Source organism: Rana temporaria, chromosome 1, assembly GCF_905171775.1.
Source record: "Rana temporaria chromosome 1, aRanTem1.1, whole genome shotgun sequence".
NCBI classification, from domain to species: Eukaryota; Metazoa; Chordata; class Amphibia; order Anura; family Ranidae; genus Rana; species Rana temporaria.
The window spans coordinates 354,625,504-354,651,340 of record NC_053489.1 but is presented as its reverse complement, the minus strand read 5'-3'; the positions used below and the strand labels follow the sequence as shown (position 1 = coordinate 354,651,340).

General features: G+C 42.4%; 1 protein-coding gene across 6 annotated transcripts in view; it reads right to left on the bottom strand.

Moving 5' to 3' along the window:
- MYO9B (myosin IXB) overlaps positions 1-25,837 on the bottom strand; it is a 201,472-nt gene that overhangs the window by 97,427 nt on the left and 78,208 nt on the right. For all 6 annotated transcript variants that reach the window (XM_040321203.1, XM_040321187.1, XM_040321208.1 and 3 more), the window contains exons 3-8: positions 23,305-23,399; positions 13,332-13,394; positions 8,462-8,561; positions 6,676-6,776; positions 1,935-2,064; positions 155-244 (exon numbers count right to left, since the gene is read on the bottom strand). In XM_040321203.1, the coding sequence (XP_040177137.1) occupies positions 155-244; positions 1,935-2,064; positions 6,676-6,776; positions 8,462-8,561; positions 13,332-13,394; positions 23,305-23,399 (579 nt within the window). The remainder of the gene's footprint in view (positions 1-154; positions 245-1,934; positions 2,065-6,675; positions 6,777-8,461; positions 8,562-13,331; positions 13,395-23,304; positions 23,400-25,837) is intronic.

The window sequence follows — 25,837 nt, the reverse complement described above, 5'->3', positions numbered from 1 at the left end:
TGCCCAGCTTTAAGCTCACAGGAAGGGACAAGGACACTGCATTTCTGGTAAACCCTGGAACTAAACCCAGGGAAAAAAAACAGCAAGAAAAAGGCATAATGAGGTAGTATGCATAGCATATGAGCTTATCTTTACACCTTATTTTACTGCTTACCTCATTGAGGCTATAAGGTAAGATTAGTTTCTCATTTACAGTAACAGTTTTTCTCTTGGTTAGTGCTTCAACAAGCATTTCTCTCTTAACCTGATGGTAAATAAAAATTGGAAAAAAAAAACAAAGCATTTAATTGGCACATTTTTTCATGACATTTTGGTATGACTATAGAAAACATTTACAGTGGGGAAAATTATTATTTGACCCCCTGCAAATTTTTGTACATTTGCCCACTTACAAAAAAATTAAGGGTTTATAATTTTTTTTATCATAGGTGTATTTTTAATGAGAGAGACAGAAGATCGACCAAAAATCTAGAAAAAACCCCCACTATACAAATGTTATAAATTGAGTTGCAGTTCAGTGAGTAAAATAAGTATTTGATCCCCAAGCAAAACATGACTTTGCACTTGGTGGAGAAACCTTTGTTGGGAAGCACAGAGGTAAGTAACTTTGACTGCGGGCTTTGTTTAAAGTTCCTTCCTGCCCCCCCCCCTTTTTCAAGGGCAGAGCCAAGATGTTTCTTGTAGTTAGTTACCAGGTTTTCACACATCTCAGGGGGGATTTTGGTCCACTCTTCTTTTAAGGTCTTCTCTAAATTCTTAAAATTTCTTGCCAGTTGCTGGGCAACTCGAAGTTTCAGCTCCCTCCATAAATTTTCTATAGGATTCAGGTCTGGAGACCGGCTAGGCCACTCCATGACCTTAATGTGCTGCTTTTAGAGCCACTCCTTTGTTGCCTTGATGATATGTTTTGGGTCATTGTCATGCTGAAAGATCCACCCGTGACCCATCTTCAGTGTTCTGGCTGAGAAGAGAAGGTTCTCATCCAAGATTTTACAACACATGACCCCAACCATGCAGCAAAGTCGGTTTTGTACGTTTAGTAGAGAAACAACCCCAAAGCACCTCTGTGCTTGACTGTAGGGATGGCGTTCTTGGGGTTATAGTCACATTTTTCTTCCTCCAAATACGGTGAGTCCCTCTCCTCAAGAAGCCACCATGTACAGTCATGCCAATGCACATATTAATGATTCAGAGAAGGATTGGGAGACAGTGCTGTGGTCAGATGAGACCAAAATTTAGCCGTTTGGCATTATCTCGACTCAAAATATACCACCAAAGCAACAAAGGCGTGGCTCAAGAAGAAGCACATTAAGGTCATGGAGTCGCCTAGCCAGTCTCCAGATTTCAATCCTATAGATACAAGAAACATCTTACCACTTTGCTTGCCAACAAGGGTTTCTCCACCAAGTACTAAGTTTTGTTTTTATTGGTAATTAACGGACTGCAACGTCCACTGATAGTAGGTGGTTCCAGCACCAAAACTGCCTGGACCCTGCAAGAGCTGCTATGAGACCACAGTAAGCCGCAAGCTGAGCATTGGTGGCCTGCATATTAGGCACCACTGGAACAGAGTATGCTAAACCTCTCTAAATATTATGGTCTGTGCCCCATTAGGAAGATTTTCCTTCGCTTGGTGCAAAACAACATTGTGTAGGAGGAGATCTCTTACAAGTAAGTGAACGCTTCTCTAAAACTGGAACTAGCACCCCTATAAGAAGCGTTTATTGCTATTCCTGTTCAAGAGAAAAAAACTTTTTTCCTCACTTTCAAGAGAGTCCATCTCTCCTATAGAGAGACGCATATATTGTTTCCAATCCTTTCCACTCTATTCTAAGATTTCAAAAATTGCTTAGGATGCACTTAATTTAGAAAAAGTGATATAAAGGAAATAAAACAAAAATAATAAATGCAGCATAAAAAAATTGGAGCTTTACCTGAAGCAACTGTGACAAACAATCAAGGACCTCAGGAGGGCCCACATCAAGACCCTCATCTCTCCCAGTCGCCTTCTTCTTGTAAGTCACATTTCCCAAATACAGAATAGCAGACAAAACTGAAAATATCCTGTACAAATGATAACAAAATAAACACATACAGATGGAAATACACAAGTTATCACATATTTTTGCCTCCATCTTTCCTCCTTTCTACTTCTAGTAAAAAATTAGGGGTCTAACAGGAAGTAGATTTAAAATGAGGAGCACCCAATGAAAGGCAGACTAGCAAGTCGTCATATCTAACAGAAAAGTCACAATAAGAAGAAGAATGAAGATCATACACTGGCAAGCTCCATTTTCACCTGTGCGGTCTCCATTTTATAGCCATGGTTGGTGGTGAATAGACAACTTGCCATTTCAAAAAGAAGCATTTTTGAGGGAAACTCCTGCCTTACTTCTCTTAGGCCGCGTACACACGATGGGATATCTGATGGAATCTAATCCGTTGGATTTTTTCATCGGATATCCGATGAAGCTGACTTTCATCAGTCTTGCCTACACACCATCAGTCAAAAATCCGACAGTGCCAAAACGCTGTGACGTAAGACACTACGACGTGCTGAGAAAAATGAAGTTCAATGCTTCCGAGTATGCGTCGACATGATTCTGAGCATGCGTGGATTTTTGACCGATGGAATTCCACACAGACTAACGTTTTTTTCTCTATTGTTTTTTTTAACCATAGGAAACATTTAAAACATGTTCTATTTTTTTCACCGACGGAAAACAAACCGATGGGGCCCACACACGATCGGTTTGTCCGATGAAAACTGTCCATTGGTCGGTTTTCAATTCATCGAACAAACCGATCATGTGTACAGGTCTTTAGAGCTCTTACACACTTGCGTTAATTTTTAAAGCACATTAACGCACCTATACCATTAATAAGTATTTAGTATGTGTGTTTTACAGGCATTCATGTTGCATCAGGCAACACTTCTCAAACTTTTTTTTTTACATGGCTAAAATGGGAAATGATCCTTTTTATGCTTTGCAATCACACTGTGTTAAAGGTGGGGTTGTGGGGCTTTTGTATAGAAGTAAATAGAGGCAATTGCAAAGTGTCAACACCTGCCAATTGCTAAAGGCATCATTATTTTTGCCTCGCAACAACGCAAAGCAACGCTAATGTGAACACCTCTATCTGCTCCCTATTGCAACAATATCTGTGACATTAATAGGCGTTTGGGAAGCATTAAAAACACAACCCTTCTACCCCCCCCCCCCCCCCCCCCAACGCCTGTGTGAAAGAGCCCCAAGGGCTCACTTACACTTGCGTCGACTTCAACACACATTAAAGCGGTGGTTCACCCTCCTTAACATCATTATACCATTACATCCGGCATCGTAGCGCGAGCTACGGTATGCCGGTCTTAAATTTTTAATCCCCGTACTCACTGTGCTATCGATCATTGAAGTTTCCGACTCCCGCGGGGAATGGGCGTGCCTATGGAGAGGGAGGATGATCGACGGCCGGCTCTGGCACGTCACGCTCCCCGAAGACAGCCGGAGTAGGTCTCGGCTCTTCACGGCGCCTGCGCACAGGCTATGCGCAGGCGCCGTGAAGAGCCAAGCCTATTTCGGCTATTTCCGGAGGAGCGTGACGTGCCAGGGCCGGCCGTCAATCACCTTCTCTCACCATAGGAACGCCCATTCCCCGGGATCTTCAATGATCCATAGCACAGTGAGTACGGGGATAAAAAATGTAAGACCGGCATACTGTAGCTCGCGCTACGATGCCGAATGTAATGGTATAATAAAAAAAAACATTTTTTTTTTTTTTAACAGGGTGAACCCCCGCTTTAAAATGCCGACTGCTTCAACATGCTTTTTTTGCTGTTTTTGATGCTTAACCACTTCAGCCCCGGACCATATTGCTGGTCAATGACCGGGCCACTTTTTGCGATTCGACACTGCGTCGCTTTAACTGACAATTGTGCGGTCGTGCGACGTGGCTCCCAAACAAAATTGGCGGCTTTTTTCCCCCACAAATAGAGCTTTCTTTTGGTGGTATTTGATCACCTCTGCGGTTTTTAGTTTTTGCGCTATAAACAAAAATAGAGCGACAATTTTGAAAAAAAAGAAAATTTGTTGCTATTATAAATATCCCCCAAAAATATATTTGTTTCCTCAGTTTAGGCCGATACGTATTCTTCTACATATTTTTCGTAAAAAAATAAAAATAAAAAAAATCGCAATAAGCGTTTATTGATTGGTTTGGGCAAAAGTTATAGCGTTTACAAAATAGGGGATAGTTTTATGGCATTTTTATTAATATTTATTTTTTACTAGTAATGGCGGTGATCAACAATTTTTATCGGTACTGCGACATTATGGCGGACACTTCGGACACATTTTTTGGGACCATTGGCATTTTTATGGCGATCAGTGCAATAAAAATGCATTGATTACTATAAAAATGCCACTGGCAGGGAAGGGGTTAACACTAGGGTGCGAGGAAGCTTTAAGTATGTTCCCTGGGTGTGGACTGACTTGGGGAAATTACTGAAAGCTGTTCATACATTGTATGAACAGACGATCAGGCATTTCTCCCCGACAGGACCGGGAGCTGTGTGTTTACACACACAGCTCCCGGTTCTCGCTCGTTACATCGCAAGTGACCGGCGGTGATCGCGCCCGCGCCCCTATTGGCCGATTCGAGAGATGGCGTAATATTACGTGATCTCGAGCAGCCGAGCCGACCTACCGCTGTAAAACTGTGGCGGCTGGTCGGCAAGCTGTTAATGAAGCTTTGCAGATGCCTTGTGTGTGTTAGTTTTCTATTTGTTTTAGAGGGGCCCAGTAGAAGCCCGGCTCAGTAGTACCCCTGTTCAGAATTGCTACCTTCGTTGAGCAAATCCTCGGCATATTGGTACTCTTTCAGCAGATCCCCTGCTCAGTAGTAACCCCCAGCTCTAGTGATCCCCCACTCAGTAGTACCCCCAGCATTGTTGACCCACCCCACTCAGTAGTACTCCCAGCTCTGTTGACCCCCCCTCCCTCCCCACTCTGCTGATCTTATGGTTTGCTGATCCTCCTCTCTCTGGTCCCTGCTCACCCTCTGCTATATTGCTCCTCTGCTATGCACTACATTTGACATTGCTAGTTATTCCTGCTCTGGTCTGCCAGCTCTGCTGATCCTCAGTCCTCTCTCTGGTCTCCACTCCCCTTCCACTATAGCAGGGCTCAAAATTTCAAGTCCTGAGCTACTAGCCAAGCATCAAGAATTACTCGCCACCAGTTGCCCCACCCAAACCCTACCCTGCCCATAATTCCACTCCTAAATTATCTTATGACATTACACTGTTAAATGTTTTATGCAGAAAAAAAATACAAAAATAAATAGTAACAATAACTATCAGTACAGCCTCATCAGTGCCCATCAGTACAGTCTATTAGTGCATGTGAATCACAGGGAGGAATCGGGAGGAGAGCTGGCCGGATCACACAGAGGATCTCCCGCTGTGACACAGCTTGGATCTGAAACTAGGGCCGCTGTCAAAGCAAAGTTCTGCCTCCTGGACCGGCTTCTATAAATAGATGTCATACGAATTAAATTTTCCGGCATTGGAACAGTGTGCTTGATAAGATAATTCCTCTCCTGTAATCGGTCAAACTCCAGGTGTTTCAAAGCGACGACAATTTTTTCAAAATGTACCAGAACACTTCAAATGCATGCTTCCAAGGCACAAGGATTCAGCAAAAGAGAGCGAAAGCCCCCCTCCCAATTCTTTTACAGAATACAGCTAAAATGCTCCTATTGGCTGAAGAGACACTGATAGCTGATAGTACATGCTTTTATTTCGCCTATCAGTGTTCCCTGTACAATCTGTTCATTTCCCATACTATGGGAAAGCGTGCAATACAAAGGACAAAGACACAACAAGTTAATGCAACATGTGCTTGGAAGCCATCTTAAAATTCAGTCTCAGTCCTGTGAAATAGCCACACAACAACCATTTTAATACTTTTCTAACAGTGCTGTCTATCATAGAAGCCAGTCCAGGAGGCAGGACTTTGTTTGACAGCAGCCAGCATTTCAGATCCAAGCTGTGTCACAGAAGAAGTTCCCCTCTGTGTGATCCAGCCGGCTCTCCACTCCCTCTCCCTTCCCCACAGTTTACTGGCCGATCACTAGGAGAATCAGCTCCCAGTCATCCCTGCCTGCTGGCGGCAGCCATCCCTTCCTCCAATGCGACTCCACACTTTAAGGGCTGTACTATAGCATTCCCATGTGAGTCTTTTGCCTTCTGTTAGTTGCTCCGCTCCAGCCTGGATCCCACTCACCTTCCTGCTGCACACCAGATGTGAAATCTGCACTACACTTCCAGAATATATACACATGAACCAGACTTGACTGCTGATGTGTTCCTGGTTCAGTGTCCTCCCAATAGATCCCTGGATATCTCATACCTGCAATACCTCCAAAACAAAGCGAAGCTAAACAGCGAAATTCTATGGAGGCTTTGAACGGGGGTATAATATTTGAAGCGAAGCAAACACGCACCTTGAAAACAGGACTGTAAGCCAACTAATTTATTTAGTGACAGGAGCGTTAATTTGCATTCAGGTTGCTTTTTTTTTTTCCAGTGTCACATTTTTAAACAAGTATAAAAAGGGGCCCCTACTGCTACAAGAACTTTGATAGATCGAGACGAAGACCATGAAAAATACTAACTGTTTTCTAGTAGCTGGGAGGAATCCAACCATTTCCATTGCTTGCTTCAACCTTTCAAAATCATGTCGAAGATCTTCTCCATCCTCCACCTTAAAGTTATGCTACAAGTAAAAGTAAGAAAGAAACTTTAAAATTTGGAAATCATATCTTCGAACTATATACAACAGTAAAGTTTTCTATGAAAAGAGCTAAAAGAGAGAAGTGTATAGGACCGACAAAAACAAAGCTCTCTAAACTACTAATTAAATAAAAATAAAAAATAAATAAACACACCACTTTACTCAAAGAAGCGTCTTTTCATTTTGGAAAAGAAGCACAACATGAAGTAATCCTCATCTACCAAACAATTGAGTTTCCGTTGTCCGATTACTCTAAAGTGCCAAAAGCTGGAATGTGAGTAAGCTCTATGTGCCCAACGTATCAAAGTGGCAGTAATAAAAAAAAATAGGCTTCTAAGCCACAAACACCAATCCAATTTGCCCTGAAAGTCTGCAATGGGGAATTAACTTCAATTTTGAGTACCAACACAATTTCAGCTCATCGTTTCATCAAGTGGGTGTCAAAGCTGGCCAGAAGGTTAACAAAACAATTTCCACAAACAAGTTGTTTTGAAAAAGCTACATTGGCCTAAGGTTTTTATTAACAAATACTGTTTGCATCATGACACAAAAATCATGATTTCTAGCACAAGATAAATACTTCCCTGCTACACAAGAAAGTGAACATGCCGAATACATTACTAATGGCTACCATATGTCTATCACAACAAGCACATCTCCTATATAGCAGTACATGTAGTTGTCCCCATTAAATTTGAAAAGCAGAACACATTTTACAGTTTGCTGTAAAGAAAACAGTAGATAGCTGTCCTAATGTAAATCCTGTGGAAAACAGATATTCCATGTACTGCTGATCTATCACTTGTTGCAGCTGAAAGACCTTTAACCATATTTAGACAATTGCATTGCACAGTGTGTGTTTTATCATATGTCGCAGCAATACTGTAAAGCCAGCACCTAGCCAGCATATTTTAGCTACATGCAACACAGATATCAACTTGTGCGCAGTGGTGTGCATTATATAAAATGGTACATATACTGTAAAAAAAAAAAAAAAAATGTGTATATATATATATATATATATATATATATATATATATATATATATATATATATATATATATATATATATATATATATATATATATATATAAATAAAATTCATTCAAAATGAATGCAACGTGTATGATAATGCACCACAACACACTGGGACAGTTCAAATGGTCCCTTAATGCATAATCATTGAAATGCATGCAAAGAAAAAGTAAAGATAAAGTATAATAATTTAAGAAACACCACACAAAAATGGTATGTACTTTACTTTAAAATTATAAAGTCTGTGGTGGCAACTTAACATGTGCTTTATATGCTGCATGCATAACCTATATACGATATACATTATATAGATAGATAAAAGGTTAAAGCGGAAGGTCCACCTAAAAAATGTTTTATTAAAAGCCAGCAGCTACAAATACTGCAGCTGGTGACTTTTAATAAATGGACACTTACCTGTTCAGGGTGCCTGCGATGTCGGCAGCCGAAGCCGAGCAATCGCTCATTTTTCGGCTTCCCCCGCCAACATCCTCGGTGAGGGAATCAGGAAGTGAAGCGTTGCGGCTTCACTGCCCGGTTCCCTAATGCGTATACACGAGTCGCGTCCTCACTGGTCACCGCTGTGTTCTGGGACCTGTGTTATTCCCAGAATTTAATTGTCCTTTTTAGATTACCTGGTTGAGGTAGAAGTAGTCTTCAGGCTTATTGAGCTGGAAGGCTTGCCTTTCCTCTTCTGAAGCCCCCAGAAGCAAATAGTAGAAAACATGATAATTCCTGTGGAAGAAACAGTGCAATTCAGAATACATAAAAAGAAAAAACCCAGTGTGCTGCCCAAAAAACTTTGATAAAACTAAAGTGTTATCTGTGTTAAGCTGACAGCTGCTCCAATCACTGAATGCGTTGTCCTCACATATAGTAGATATATAAAGAGTGCTGCACTGGTGTAATATACCAATGTGTGCAATAAAAAATACTATATTATACATCCAAAAAGTATTTAAATAATTTGATTCTATTCAAAAGTACTAATACTCCAAAAAAATCCAATAACATCCAGTGATCGTAAGCAAACACAATAAATGTCCAGTGCTTAAAAAGTCCAAACACTATTAGAGAATAGTGCATTAAAAATTTTCAATCTGTGAAATATTCCACTCGTGGTGTCTTTTATGGGTGTGAAATCCACCATTTAGGTATAACCTTTTTAGAAGAGTTTTTTTTTGCTACAAGCACAAAGCAAATTGCATAACACAAATAGACAGAATCAAGTATAACAATGCTTTTCAGATACAGGACAGATTTTCCATACATCCTTCCCAAATAACTGCATGTGTACATAAGACATTTTGTTTTTTGTAAATCAATCCAAAACATATTTTTTTTGATAAAAAACACAAAAAAGGCCCCCCCCCATGGTTTCAGAGTGGGCTACTACTTTATTTTATATTATATTATAAAATACTTGGTTTTCTCAGAGTTCTCATGTCAGGGGTTGTAAAGATGGATGTTTTTTCACTTTAATGCATAGGATGCATTAAGGTGAAAAAAACATTTGACGGTACCCCCCCCGAACCCCCGTTTTACTTACCTCACCCCTCGAAAGTCCCGCACTCGTCCCAGTCATCCTCTTTGGTCCCCAGCCTGGCCGTTGATTGGCTAGGTTGGGTGGATTGATAGAAGCACAGCCATTGGCTGGCGCTGCCGTCAATCACATCCGATGACGCAGCGCGCCGGGGCCGAGTGATACAGTCGGCGGCTATGCCCGCTGCTGTATCACACCCGCAAAAGCTTTCCACCATGCGAGCTAGCTCGCACGAAGGTGGAAAGCTCTTGTGAGGAGGAGCCGAGACAGCTGCCGAGGGAGCCCAGAAGACCAGGTTCAGGGAGACTGTGCAAAACGAGCTGCACAGTGGAGGTAAGAATAACATGTTTGTTATTTTACACACAAAAAAGGTCTGTCAGCTACTGTTTTCATGGATTCCACCCATCTGGCCCAAATTCTGGTAATTTTTTTAGGGCACCCCCTAGCATCATAAGTCATTCTGTAGAGGGTAACAGAGTTGACCAAAGAATTCCAGGCCGATAACGCAAGGTAGTCCACCTGAATCCAGTGTATTGCGATCAATTTGCCGACATATGAAAAATAACAAATCGCAAAAGGGTTCTCATTTTTGTCCACAAGCTCATCCTTCATTATCAATTCAAAAAACAGTCACTTTCAGCGCTAATAGGTCTTCCAAGGTGTGACATAACAGATGTCAGATAAAATGGTGGTGTGAAAGGTATATATGGTATCCCAGAACTAGGTGGATGCTGCCTTCCTCAGATGGGGTAATCCGAAAGGAACTACAAGAAAAACGGAAATGGAAGGCGTGCACACCTAGTGCATTACCAGAGATAATTTAATATTAAAAAAGTTGAATAAAAAAAAATTTGTATAAAAAAGTGGGTACTAGGCTCTGAGGAAGGGGGTGCGCCCCCGAAACGCGTTCGCTGTACCCCGTGTTCTGTGCATGTCCATGCACTGCGTTTGTGACCTTTTGTCAGTTGCATTTTGCGAGTACCGACTTTTACACTAACATTTTTTATTATTAAAAGTATCTCTGATAATGCACTAGGTGTGCGCGCCTTCCATTTCCGTTTTTCTTGTACATCCTTCATTATCCCCAAAAGCCCAGTCATAGGGCTGCATATGTTTGGGAGGTCAAATGTACCCATCAACTGAGTGACCTAGCACCAAAAGAGGGTGGACCCTATTGCCCTCCTATACCAAATGAAGGCATGTTCCCCATTTTAAACAGTCGAAGAGGAGTATAGTAAATTTGGTGTAGATATCTCAACTGGATCATCTTGTCTCTGGGAGAGATAACCGTGTCCACACAAGAATTAAGCACCTCCTCCCCCAAATTATCCGCCAGTTGTGGCATAATGGTGTACCATCTTTCCCTAACCCTTTGGGGTTTTTCTACTCTTAACCCATATTAGAGTACAATAGTAACCAGATATTAGCTTAGAATGTTCTGGTCTCAACAGGAGCTTTTCTAGGGTGGTATTAGCAAGCGTGACTGGTTCAGCCCCAAACAGACTGTGCGTGTTATAGTCTGGTATATGGAAAACGCCAAGTAGTAGGTATCCCTAGCTCTGTTTGCAGTTGTGAAAATTATTTGAGTCCACTCATGTCATATCTGATGAAAATAAAGTCTACACATCCCTGTTAAAATAGCAGGTTTCTGTGATGTAAAAAAAATGGGACAAAGAAATAATTTCAGAACTTTTTCCACTTTTAATGTGACCTATAAACTGTACAACTCAGTTGAACAACAGACAAATCTTTTAGGTGGAGGGAAGTAAAAATAAAATATGGTTGCATAAGTGTGCACAGCACTCAGTCTTTTTGGGCATGATTCGTTTAGCAACTGCGAGATCTCTCAGAAGTGGGGACGGGTTCTTGTCAAAAACATGTAACCGCTCCCCCCCGAAAGGTGCCAAATGTGCGAGAGGAGGCAGACAAGCGCAGCTTCCACTTTTGGATGAACTCCGCTTTAAATAAATTCACTCTGCCCAGCAAGGTTAGTAGGAGGTCCTTCCATTTTTGTATCCTGTCCCCAAATGTCCTAGTAATAGGCCATATATTGATATCCGTAAATGGATTTCAAGGGAAGTTGAAAATGTTTCCCTAGATCTTACAAAAAAAAAAAAAATCCGAAATTGATAAGGCAATGAGTGGATATCATTAAATTAAGGTATAACCTTTACCTGTGATATTCTACACACACACTATGTCCCACAAGATACAGTAATGTTAGCAGGAAACAAATAAAATGGATCCAATCTGTAAAAATGACAGCGCTAAACAACTGTAGGCAAACAACTTAAAAACAGATGACCCTCCCCCTCCCAGTTTAAGGAGTCATGCACACAAAGCTTTTGCTCAGCTCCCCAAAACTGAAAGTCTGCTTAAAAAAAAGGATCTAAAGTCGCATTATGCATGCAATTTTAGGCGCATCATGTGTTTAAACGTTTATGGATTCCATTGGCCAGAATAGTAATTTATTCTGGCCAACGGAATTCTTAAATGCTCAAGTGTTAAAGTGGATGTAAACCCAATTTTTTTTTTTTTTGATGTCACAATGTACAGTATAAAAGATTTCCTATCATCTGTGCCCAGTCTTGCCACACAGAGTTAATCCAGCTCTGAGCAATCCTCTTATTGGTGACTAAGGTGGGTGGTACTTCCTCCTTGTAACCTGAAAACCTATTTAAGCCTGTTGCTGGAGCTGCTCATTGCTGGATTATCTCTTCAGTCTCCTGTGTACCTTGACCTTGTCTACTGATCCGTGCTTATCCGCCGTGACCCGGCTTGCCTTAACCTTGCTTCCTGATCTCCTGTGTTTGACCCTCGGCCTGCTTCTCGACTCTGCTTCTGCTTCCTGACCACCCGACTTGACCCTCGGCTTGTACCTGAACCCTGCTCGTGTATGACCTTGGCTCGCCCCTGTATATGCTCTGGACTGACCTACCTGTGTTTGACCCCCGGCCTGGCTTCTGGTATTTCCGTTAATTTAAATACTACAAGTTCAGTTCTTCCTGCCTCAGCCATCCCTCTGAGCTGAGCTCATCAGACTGCAAGCAAGCATCTGGCCTACCGTGCTTCTGTGGGCATTGTGCTTCCTGTTCCCAACTTCAGGGTCGTGCTGCACTCAGCCGCAAGGGGAGGCCTCTTAGCATCTCGATATCCATACTCGTTCCTGACAAAAACCTTAGTCCGTTCCGCCCCCTTGCTGTGACAGGTTATTTACAAATCTCATGCACTAGCGTGGAGACAGGCATTCTTTTTTTTAATTTCCACCCCCACTCCTTTTCTAAAGTCATGCGATTACTTTTCTGGATTTTGACTGCATGTTAGTGATCATAGCAGAATTTAGTGTACAGAATACACAGGAGGGTGGGGAGTCCGACATCACTACTCCCCCTCACAGAGCTCCAGACAACAGACCCACCCACAGAATCTGCAGTTTTTCAGTTTTTATAACAGACAGAGGGGAGACATTTGACAGGTAAGGATACATGCAGGAGACATCTATATCCTTATAGATCAACACCATGGCAGTAGTTTAGAAAGGATGAGAGTGGGCTTACATCCACTTTAAACCGGTCTACTCTTTAGGCACATCAAACATTTTCTCTGCTCCCTCCTAAACTAAATGTGTTGGTGATGTTTTTTTAATTTATTTTCAGGGTGAAACACTCTTGTTCTAATATGCTTGTAAGTGCCTACATGTGCATCCATGCATGGGCTAAACGAAAAGGTGCATTTACAGTAAAAAAAAAAAAAAGTCAGTCAAAAGCTGCATTTTTAAGCCCAGTGTGCATGAGTCCTTTGCAAAGATTAAGGGGAGGCTGATCTCAAATCCTAACATTTTTATTATTGAATACATTACTAGTGTTATTTGTGAGAAGGAAAGAGATATTGCGGGGTAATTCATTGTACAGGACACAGGAGTATAATGGTCCTCTAAAACTGATCATTGCACTGTATCTTACCTTTCATTCTTTTCTTGAGACACAAGTCGGGATTTCTCAAGGAGGTATTTTTCCACCACAGCTCTAACAAAATAACAAAAACAATATTAACTATGAGAACACTGTAAAAAAGAAATAAAGATAAGAAACAGTATTAGGGGTAAGAAGGACCCTTGTTCGCATGTACAGCACAGAGTGGATAGCTGTGAACACAGTCAGATCAAGCCTGCCTCATTTCCTGGCTGGAGGACGTGCATCTTTCTAGGCTAGGGGATTCCTCCTGGCCTTACAGTCAATGGCCTATCCCTTTCAGTCAATAGATTTAGCTTCTTTCAATCATAGAAGCTCAGAATCACATGTTGTTTGCATTACCTTGGGCACTCCATATGCAAATTCAGTTTTCCAAACTGTCTATGCAGACATTCACCAATGAAAGCATTTTGATATATGTATAACTCCTCCCACAAGCCAGCCCAATGCTTGCAAGTTTTACTTTTAGTTCTACATTAAGATACTGTGCAAAAATGAAAAGTCATAATTGCCCTTGCTTTTTAATATATGAGTCTATGGCATTGTACCCTTTGTTGTATCGTCCTCAAGCAGATGTGCACATGGAACTCTGGTTAGCAATGGCATACTCAGATAAAAAAAAAGACCCAACCACAAGCTCAGACTAAATTTAAACGTCCTCTACAGATATTATTCGCTACCATTTATCAATATGCATTTGTGAAAGCCGTACAAAAAACCCCCCAAAAAAAACAGAACAAAAATCCAAATTTATATGTATACGTATACAGCCTTTCGCTGTTGTAATCAGAAGAGGTAAATGGAGCGTCTGTGGACCTTACTCGAAAACCAGAGAATCTTTCAGCAACACAAGGTTAGTGAATTTTTGGGTTATGCGATGAAACTCTGCCCAGTATGATTGCAGTAAGCGACAAGACCAGAAAATGTGAAGAAATGAACCCGAGTCCTCTCCACACCTCCAGTATAGATCCGAGCACTGCAAAAACATCCTATGAATTTTTATAGGGGTATGGTATCACCAGGTCAGCACTTTAAAGGAGTAGTCCAGCCTAAACTTGTTTGGCTGGGCTTCTTCTATGGGTCACAGAAGCTCAATTCGTTTTCCACCTTTGTTACACTTTTCAAGCAGAGCGTGGACTGGAATCCGCTCCCTGCGGACATCACAAAAGTCAGTCCAGGTACCGTGTCATCCCAACAACGGAAGTTGGATCGACACCCATCTCAGAGAGCCCGAGACGGTCGCTCCCTGCTCCGCCACAGCTCAGCGCTTCAATGAGCATGGAGGAGCAGAGCAGAGAGCTGCTGATTGACAGTCAGCAGCCCTCTGCCCGGGGAGCTGTGAGAACCAAACCATTGGCAATGTTCGATTGTTCGGTTCTCAGTGTAGAGGCACTGGGGGACAGATGCAGCATCAGACCCAAGTATGACGGCGGAAAAAAAAAACCCCAAACACAAACTTCTCTTTTAAACTCAGATTCCTGGTGCTTAGCACAGATAGAGGTTTTGTACGAGAACAGGAGAAATCTCTCCACCTGTGCATCTGTAAAAGTTCAGGCCTAGGTCTCATTTTTACCTGGCAATATAGGAAAGTCTGCAATCCAGCTGCGGAGATATCAACAAGCAGTCTGAGAAATCGTGTGGTGCAATATAGAATGCAGAACACATAAAAGCTCAAACGTGGTAAGGCGTATATCAAAAGGCATCCAGGGAAGGTATGGAACCAATGAAGTCCTGCATATCTCAGGTCTTCCATGGTTAGCGGTCTAGTAACCCACTGTCTAATTACGACAAAAGTGCCGCGCCTGAAACAACCCAGTAGATTTCAAATCTTGAAATCTAGAGTCTCGTAGGCCAGGGCTGAAAGCAGGGTTGCCAACTATGGGGGTAAGCAGAGAAGGGCTTGGAGCGATAGAGAGATGCTGAAACGCCATGGAACAGATCCGCCAGGTTTTGCCAACCATAGAGCGAGCACCCAAATCGGCAAATACTTTTGACACCACGGAACAGATTCCAACACGGCCCCTGGAAGGGGCTTGTTCCACCGGTACCCACTTTTTGATAGCCGCCAATGGGAGGAGGAAAATTTTGTAAAAATTATGTTTTCCACTTTACTAGGGCGAGAGATGCCTAAATATGTCAATGTCTCAGACTTCTGATAATTGATCTGAGAAACAATTTTTTTCAGAAGTCTTTAGTTCAGAGGGCAGGTTTGGGAGGGAGACCAGAGGATTAGACAAAAAAAAATAGTAAGTCATCATTGCATGCCACAATCTTGGCAGACAATGCCCAATCTAGATGTATGCCAGTAGCATCAGGATTGTTTTACCAATCATAAAAAGGGCTCAAGAGTCAGGATAAATATTAGGGGGAGAGGGGGGGACACCCCTGTCATGTCCCATTCGTGATCCCAAAGGATTAGACAAGGTGACCATTTACCTTTACTAGAGCAGGACCAGAGTAAACAGCATGAATCCAGTGCATAATCTGCTGACCCAGACCGATGTGTCTAAAGTCCCATACACACTATTAGATTTTCTGCAGATTTTTGTCCTCAGATTTACCAAAACCATATAATACAAGGTCGAACCTTAAAGTCTCGTACACACGATAGGTTAACCAGAGGACAACGGTCTGAAGGACCTTTGAAATATCTCAGCAATATCCTCTGTTGAGTGGACCTTATGGTTAGTCTCATTAAGAAGTTCAGGTATGAATGTGCGAGCTTGTTGAGCTGAAAAGAGCGCATGCCAGGAGCTTGTCGCAATTGAACAGATGTTGGTTACTCAGAATCGTGAGGTCCACTAGAGCCTTGCTGGCCAGCGATTTCTTGTCCATCTAAGGCCTTGATCTTTCCCCCACCATTTGTTTAGCTTTTTCTCTTTTGAGACACGACCCAATCTTAATCAGGACACCCCTGATGTACCCCTTATGTGCCTTCCACACCATCATAGGTGCACATTAGAGAAGAAAAAGCGCAGCTCCCTAGAGACTTTAATAACTGCTGGAGTTTGGATCAATGCATCGTTTAGCTTCCACATCCACGTCTCAGGGGTGATTGCATCAATGGAAGCAGACTTGACTTTAGACCAGAAAATGTGTAATCGTGCGGATTTGGATGGCATATGCATCATATATCTACAAGATGGAAAAGCATGAAAGCTCTTCTTTTAGCGTTTCAGTGCTGCGTAGGAAACATGGGAAGCTCTTCTAGAGACGTCCAGGGCTGGGTCCATTGTGAAGTTCACATCTCCCCCAATATCACAACTCCTTCTGCGAATTCCCCCAGTTTGGCAAGAACCGGTTCCAGAAGCGCTATCTGGTTCGAATTAAGATAAATGTTCACCAGGGCGACCGTAGAGCTCCCTACAGTCAGTCTTTTAGAAAAAGCACGACCTTCTGCATCCCACCACTGATCTTGAAACGCCCAAGGGTTTGAATTTAGGATCCAGACTTTTACATGTTAAAAAAAAAAAATCTGTATTTTTTTGCTAGACAATTTGTTGGAACCTACAAACATATTTTTTGAAGCCAAAATGTTGTGTTGCAATTTTTTTATGTCACACGATATTTGCGCACCAGTTTTTCAAGCACAATTTTATTGCAAACTATACCCTTTTTTAAATTTTAATGCAAAAAAGCACAATATATAACCCAATTTTATTGTAAAGTATAAAAAGATGTTACACCTAGTATATACCAAATAATGCTTTAAAAGTGTGCAGTGGAGACAAACCGCATACATTTTACCATCCTTCAGCGACGCTTTAAAGCTTTTACAGGCTACCACTTTAGATTTATAGAGGTCCAATGCTAGAATTACTGCCCAAGATCTGAAGTTCACTGCAATACTTCACATGTGTGGGACAAATCGCTTTTTGTGTGCATGTGTGACCGGTACACGCATTTGCCTTTCCGCACTAGCACAAGGGGCGGGACGGGATGGGCGGTAGCACTTTAATTTTTATATATATATTTTTTTAACAGAATTGATTTAATTTTTTACACTGCTGCTTTCATTTTATTTTTTAAACCAATTTTATTGCTGTCACAAGGAATGTAAACATCCTTTGTGATAGCAATCTCTCCTCTGCCCTTGAAATCATTCAAACACCAAGATCTGTGTTTAATACTTTCATTTTTTTTTTTTTTTAAATGGGGCTGTTGATATCCAGGTAAACAGAAAGTGATGTTATGTCATTGCTGAGTTACCATCACCAACGTCCCCTTCCACTGGTTGTAATAGCAATCAAGCGGCTAGTTAGCCACTGCGATTGCCATTACAAGAGAGCCGAAAGCCGGCTAGCAGTATGATGTGCAGCGACCTACGGATAAGTCGCTGGTGGTTAAGAGCATTTATATTTTTTCTGTTTAGCTTCTAAAACACTGCAATATATATTAGCCTATGTGGCCATGCACAGAAAAATAAACTCACAGGAGCAGCGTTTGGGCAGAAAAACGTTTGAGGTGCTCAAACGTTTGTAAGCATTTTGCAACTGCGTTTAGCCCTTGAGGGTTGTTTCATTTTATTGGCCAGAATTCATAATTTTTCCTGTTCATTGATAGACACATCTCTTCATATTCTTAACCACAGGGTTATAGTGAGACCTTCAGGAGTAGAACACTAGACAGGAAAAAACAAACAGCTATCCTAGCTGGTAGTAAACCCCCTCTCTGCTATAGACAGCTCAGTTTTTTCTGCCTAGTGTAGGAGTAAGGACCTGGCTTCCCGGCTGAGATCTGTGGTTCTATAGGTTTTCTTCCTTTTTATTCCCTAGGACTTTTCCTGTGGTGATCTTTAATCAACAGCTGGGCTGGGCAACAGGCTGGATAATCTAGATCCAGTAGTCGCTTCAGTCTGGCCGGCAAGGGCATGCAGACTTTTAGCCAACCTATGGGTCAGCCACAACAGCCCCATCCTGAATCGGCGCAGCCAGAGAGTTAAAAAAGTCTCTCGGGCACCTGTTGTAGGTGTCACAGTGTTACCATGGCCAACAGGTGGGAGGTGAATCTGTCTCAGGAGTGCTATTCACTACCTTGGTTGGACCGATAAAAAGGACGCCCAACCTTCCCCTTGGAGTGATGGTGGGCTGCGGGTGCTTCTTGAGGTGGTTTGCCCTGTGGGGTCTACTACTCTCCTCCAGGTCTATGTTGTAGTCTTGTTGACCCAGATGCTGTGGGGCTACTTTTGTGCTGGGCTCTGACCCTGCTCTCTTCAATGTGGCCGACTTGTACCTGCTTCCAGTGGGGGTGGCAGGTCTGTCTCGGCCTGTGCCTCACAGGGCTCCCCCCACAAGTGTGTGAATCATGCAGTTGGAGTACAGCAGGAAGGAGGTATCGGTCGCCTGCTATTGGGACACATAGATTCTCATATTTCACGATGAGACTGTAGATTTGCACCCCCATATGCCTCCTCTTGGGGTCTCAGGTTTTGACCTTGTTCTATTGGGGTGTTGATCAGAAACTGGACTTAAGTACCATTAAGGGCCAGGGCTTTAACCTTACGATTTTCTTTCAATGCCATTTTTGGCCATGCACGCTTTGGTTCGTACTTTAGTATAAGGGATTCGACATGTAGCTCCTGCTGTGTGCTACCCTGGGACCTGAATCTGGTCATTTCTGTTCTTCCGTAGACTCCCTTTGAGAAGGTCTTCCCTTGCTTGCCCTCTCCCAGAAAGTAGCCTGTTTGGTCACTATCACTTCCACATGTCCTGTATGCCCGCCCATTTGGTTTTATTCAGGGATAAGGTAGTTCTCCGTATCTGTCCCTTCTTCCTTCTGAAGGTGGTGTCTGACTTTTATGGTCCTTCCTTTCCTGTGTTATATCCTAAAGAGGCTGTGCATCACTTCTTGGATGTTGTCTGGGCAGTGTGTGTAGCCGTCTGTTATGGCCTTCTTCCAAAAGTCGGCTTCTCTTTGTGCTTTTGTGCTCACATACGGCCCACAAATAGACCAAGGTTTCTTGGTGAAACGGGTAGGCGGCTGTCCAGGCTTCTGCCATTAAGGGTCAAGTTCTTCACTTCAATGTTATGGCACGCTTTACCAGGGGGATTAGTGCCTCTTGGGTGTTTCATCATCAGAAAACGTCTGAAGTGACGTTTGCACAGTGTGAGCTCGCTGCTCGTTTCTGATATACACTGCATCACTGTTTTAAATGCGAGTACCCTGTTTGTTATATGTTTGAATAAACTGTTGAGTGTTTAAAACATATTAAAAACTAGAGAGCTTCCTCTGTTTTCTCTACCCCGCCTGGTGACACACCTGGAGCCATCTCACCTTGCTGACCACCCAGCCTGGAAGGAAGCCTTAACCCCCTAGGCGCCACACTACTGGAAGGACGGATAGGAGTTATCCCCTCTACCCCCGAGTGATTCCATTGGTTTTATTTAAAGCTGCTTACCTTGCAGCCGTATGGTAATTTGCTAGCACACCTTCGAGTGTCACCATACACACGAAGATTCACCAACAAGTCACCTTTGCCACCTGCTGATGTCATTAAGCACCCAGCACTTAACTCGCACTTTGCAATTTCTTTTGATTAAATTGCATCACCTCTTGGACTGAGTCGCAGTTGCATCATCCATCATTGGTGTATATCAGTTATGTTCAGTCATTAATGTTGATGGGAGCATAACACCATCCTACGATTTCCTCTGCGACTGCATATATTATCTTTATGCTGCGATTCTATTTCTGCACCCAGCACTCTACTTGCACCTTGCAATTTCTTCACCTCTTGGACTGAGTCGCAGTAGCATGATTTACACTTTGTAACAATTGGACAATCTTGCGGCTCCATCCACCATTCATATGATGTGATTTTACTTACATTATACAGTCACCTATTTGTATGTATTTGCACTCTTATTCAGTTTACCGTTTTATTCATCCATCATTGTTGTATATCAGTTATGTCCAGTCATTCATTTTGATTGGAGCATAACACCATCCTGCGATTTCCTCTGCGACGGCAAATACTATTATCTTTACGTCGTGATTTTATTTACGCACCCAAGTCATCTTATCTGCACTGTTTGCACATTCATTCAGTACACCTTTGGGTGCACCTCATCTTAGCATTTATAGCGATTTTTTATCTTTCAGTCAGTCTATTTGCACATTCATTTATCAATTATACTATTCTGGTTATTTATACATTATACCAATTACACCATTCTATGCTATTGGAGCGCAACACCATCTCTTGATTTTTTTCCAGAATGAACGAATGAATGCCCAAAAGCTTGACACGCCTAAACGTGTTTTTGCAAAACGTGGCTTTAAACAATTTTTTTTAAGCTACTTTTCTCCTGTCAGGAGAAAAAGGCATTCAGAGGAGCTGAGCATCCTGTGTGGATGAGGCCTTAAGACTAGAATTTGAAAGACGTGCAATGGTTGTAGATATTTAACTTGGCTCCATTTTTACTAGGGTCCCATGCCAGACGACTGCCTTAATGTAGCTCCCTTAACACGGGTGCCATTTAGGGAACACATTGCATTTTCTCAATGAATGTAAAGGATTATCTTATTAAACACAGTGGAAAGGCAGGGAGGTGACATCACAATCTCCTTGTCCAGAGAAATCTCTGCATCCAGAGATTTCTCCAGGGTGAGCGAGTAGCCTCCTGTGTTCAGTAAGAAGCAGGGAAGTCAAGCAAAATGGAACTTGGAAGCTAGCAGTGATCACCACTACTACTGTAGTGGTGTCCACAACAGTGATTTTCAGCTTTCATGGGGGATCCCACAGGGGTGGCACGTACATATTTACAAGCTTGACCAATGTAAATATGTAAAAGTTGTCATACCCAAACGTCCTCTAAGTTAATATGTTTTACAGCATGAAACACATTTAATTATGAGTAATGGCATGTATTCCAGTAGCTGCTTCTGCTAAAAAAAAATCCTGCAGTGCCACCTTCATAGCCGCCAGATACTGACTGCCCTTAGCAGGTCTTTTCTAGCATTGTAGTAAGCAGCAGCAGCTTGAGCTCCCCCTTCTGACTTTACCACCGTTCATATTGCTCATATTATATTATGTCACTCGCACAGTACATCACATTCTGTGAATGGGCAGTGAAAATCCTGTTATTCAAGTACTCCTCCTCCAGTCCAAGAATGCAATGCATTGTGGGGGAATAGTAATACAGGCACAATGAATGGCAGTGAGGGCACAATGGTGTGCAGTTAAGCGATGCATCTTTTCTTAGAAGCAGTGGCTCAAAGAGATGCTCAGGGCAGCATCAGGTAACAGGAGGCTATGGAAGAGGCACTGCAAGAAAGATTATTTTTTACTAGAAGCAGCCACCTGCAGATAAATACACACTATTGCACATATTGTATGTGTTTGGTGCTGACCTTCAGCTTTAATAGCCAATATTACCTTCTGAATAAAATTCACTATCCAGTCAAAGGGAACCAGTGGATAAAAATAAACAGACAGCTTCTATCAGCCTTTTGTGGCTCCCCTGCAGTCTTACTGAACAATGCTCATTCTGACTGTTCCCCTGTTCACACTGGGAAGGACCACAGCAGCTCAGCACTGCTGTTACTTTAGTAGAGAGCACAGTGCTCATGTGCTGATTTTGAACAGAAAAGAGAGCAAGTGCTCCTGTGGGTAACTGGTCAACAGATCGTTATTACACATATCTGACTCAAAGCAGGACAAAGGTGCTAGTTTTAGATCTTTAGATAGGACTATCAGAAAATTTTAAGGGGAAACACTTGGCTGCCTTGAATCATAACTAGGGTTGTCCAGATACCGATACCAGTATCGGTATCGGGACCGATACCGAGTATTTGCGGGAGTACTCGTACTCGCGCAAATACCCCCGATACCTAAATAGAATACTTTCCCCCCCCGCGCCGCTGCTGCCGCATCGCGCCGCCGCATCGAAAGCCGCCGCATTGGTTAAACGGCGTGCGGGAACATCACAACTTTCATTTGAATAGCTGTAGTGTTCCCGCGCGTATAGACACTCCCCCTTGCTCGGGATTGGATGGGTGATCGTGATCTGTCCAATGCCGAGCAAGGGGGAGTGTCTATACGCGCGGGCAAAACAGCTATTCAAATGAATGCTGTGATTTTCTCCATGCGGCGGCGGCAAAGGTATGGGGGAAATGGCTGGAGGGACATGGCTGCATATGTGAGGGACATGGCTAGAGGGACATGGCTGCATATGTGAGGGACATGGCTAGAGGGACATGGCTGCATATGTGAGGGACATGGCTAGAGGGACATGGCTGCATATGTGAGCGACATGGCTAGAGGGACATGGCTGCATATGTGAGCGACATGGCTAGAGGGACATTGCTGCATATGTGAGCGACATGGCTAGAGGGACATGGCTGCATATGTGAGCGACATGGCTAGAGGGACATGGCTGCATATGTGAGCGACATGGCTAGAGGGACATGGCTGCATATGTGAGCGACATGGCTAGAGGGACATGGCTGCATATGTGAGCGACATGGCTAGAGGGACATGGCTGCATATGTGAGCGACATGGCTAGAGGGACATGGCTGCATATGTGAGCGACATGGCTAGAGGGACATGGCTGCATATGTGAGGGACATGGCTAGAGGGACATGGCTGCATATGTGAGGGACATGGCTAGAGGGACATGGCTGCATATGTGAGGGACATGGCTAGAGGGACATGGCTGCATATGTGAGGGACATGGCTAGAGGGACATGGCTGCATATGTGAGGGACATGGCTAGAGGGACATGGCTGCATATGTGGGGGACATGGCTGCATTTGGGGACACATTTAAAAAAAAGTATCGGTATTCGGTATCGGTGACTACTTGAAAAAAAGTATCGGTACTTGTACTCGGTCCTAAAAAAGTGGTATCGGGACAACCCTAATCATAACCATAACCACTGGATTTCTTCTTTGGTGCTAGAAATGTGGAGGTAGACTAGTAATGCTGCAAATCACAGAAATTCCTTCGCATATAAAGCTTACCCACGCACAATGCCACTCTCCAAGTAATTGACCTGAATGAACTTTCCAAAGCGGCTGGAGTTGTTATTGTGTGCCGTTTTGGCATTTCCAAAAGCCTGGAAATAGAGAAATTGAAAGATATTGTGAACAAAAGATACCAATTTTACACAGAAGATTATGCAACCTATATCTAGCAGGGCATGTTATATCTACTTCAAAACCATGACTTCAGCCAAAAATTATTGTAATTATTGGATTATTCCAGGGTAAGTGATACAAATCTATCCTTGAGCATTGTATCATTGTCTGTGTCCATGCAAAATATGTCTCCTCAACTCCTCCCCCAGGTACAATGCGGTCACTCGAGTAGAAAGTAAAGGGAAAACCTCCTATGGGTAAAAACCTGACTAGGAGTCTACCCATTTCCACACTATTCAAAACGTAATAAAAATAAATCGCACACACATTGTCAACACAATCAGTGAAAAAAATGCAATTATTTTATTTTAAAGAAAGGTTGCAATATTGGCTACTAAGATTTATTACTAACTCTATATGTGATAAAACATGGACATCTGTCCATGACACTTTACTTAGTATCCAGATGGATTCCCCAAAAATGGATTGAGCCATGTACCAAGAAATATGGTCTACTCACAAAAGTGACCAGGCTTGCCTGCAACAGAAAAGTTAGCTGTAACCTCAGTGTTGGATGGCAACATGGTTCAATATATTTCTGGTATGTCACTCCCTGGTTGATACAGGCAGATGGCCCCCAAGTTGGAATGTAACCAGTTACATTCAAAGCTTTGTAGCATATCAAAATATGCATCTGAAAGTTAGCAAGTTTAACAAAGGCCTGGCTCCGGGCCGACTCCTTCAAAGAGTCATGGCTGCCAGGATGATCGACGATGGTGGGTTACAAAGATCAAAGGATCACTGGCACCTAGAGATGATACATGGACAATGCTGCCCCTAGAGGCCAATATGGCAGGACTGACAGTAATATAATCTATTGAGGACGACTGTCCTGTGAATACTTTGATTTGTCCAAAAACTGAGATGGGCTGGCAATGGGGTGGGTCTGGACGGTGTGTGATTAAGGTTTAAAAAGGGCTGATGAAGACAGAGTTCTCTTTTGCCATCCTGAACCCAGCTGACGAAAAACAATACCTCGAGGACTGCATTGTGATAAGCAACGTTGATGTTCTTTTGTCATATACTCTGTATAATTCTATATAGTATTTCCATGTTAGCAGTTTTACCATTTTCTTGGGAAATAAATGAGATATTGTTTTACTAAGCAGTGTGTTTGTTTTCATAGCTAATCTTACATCATTGTGCTTATCAGATTTTTATTAGACTAGCCAACTATAGGAATAGACCATACATATATGCAATAGAGGGAATTGGTAACCACATTCGTATAGTTATTTATTGTAGAATTTATTTCAATTGGCACCCCAGAAGGCATGTAGAATTTATTTATGCACAGAATACACAAACCCTAATCTACTTTTGAGCCCCTATAAAATAATGAATCAACTACACCTAAAACTGAAAGCCTGCTCTACTGTAGACAAAGATTTGCGCTGGTTTGTGAATTCTGAAACCCTGCTTAAATGGTGGTGAAAGTTCTATGAAAAATGTCATCAGTGAGCGGACGTGCAAAACCTGGTGAGATTTTTGGATGGTATATGTGTATGTGTTGACGTTTATGGTTTTGCTAGTGCAAATTGTTATAGGCCTGTGTAGCTTGTCAAGTGTGTAATGTACTAGGAAATATGATTTTCTCATAAAAGTGACCGGGCTTGCCTGCAACAGAAAAGTTAGCTGTAACCTCAGTTTAAAAAAGGCTATGAAGCAAGCGATTACTGCACAAATGTCACTATACATTCCAACTACAGCATTTAATTATGGAATGTCAGACTAGCATCATGCAGGGTGGTGATGGTTAAGCCAACTTTCCAGATGTGGAGTGTTGGCTTAAGAAATGAATTACAGTATGCAGTCACACTCGGTTGTTAGGTGGATTTTACAGTATTTTCCCACATTTATATTCTTGTTTACTGGATAACAGCTTGCGGTTAGCTTCAAAAATTATGCATTAACCAAATTTAGAATTCAGTTTTCTCACCGTAAACAATTGTATGCAAAATGTGAACATCTCAGGTTAGAAAAATTATCTGCCAATTCTTAAAGTCAACAAATTTCACATGATAAAAAAAAAAAATTATGAAATGTAAATCTGGGTACACGTTTTTTGTTCCCCCGCAAGAATACACAAAAATTTGTGCAACAAAACCCTCTTATTTTAATGCGAATTGTTAGACAGGGTCAATTTGGTTTGTTTGCAGGCTAGCTGGTAAGTGTGCTGGGAATTTGTGAACGCACAAAAAGACACACACACACACACACACACACACACACACACCACCTGTTGAGAAAGGGTATTCTAAATATACTTGCCTTTCCCCAGCTTCCTTCTGTGGTGCATAGGGAAAGGTGATATTGCCATCTTTTTGGCAATGTACCAGGAAAACGTTGCACTGTG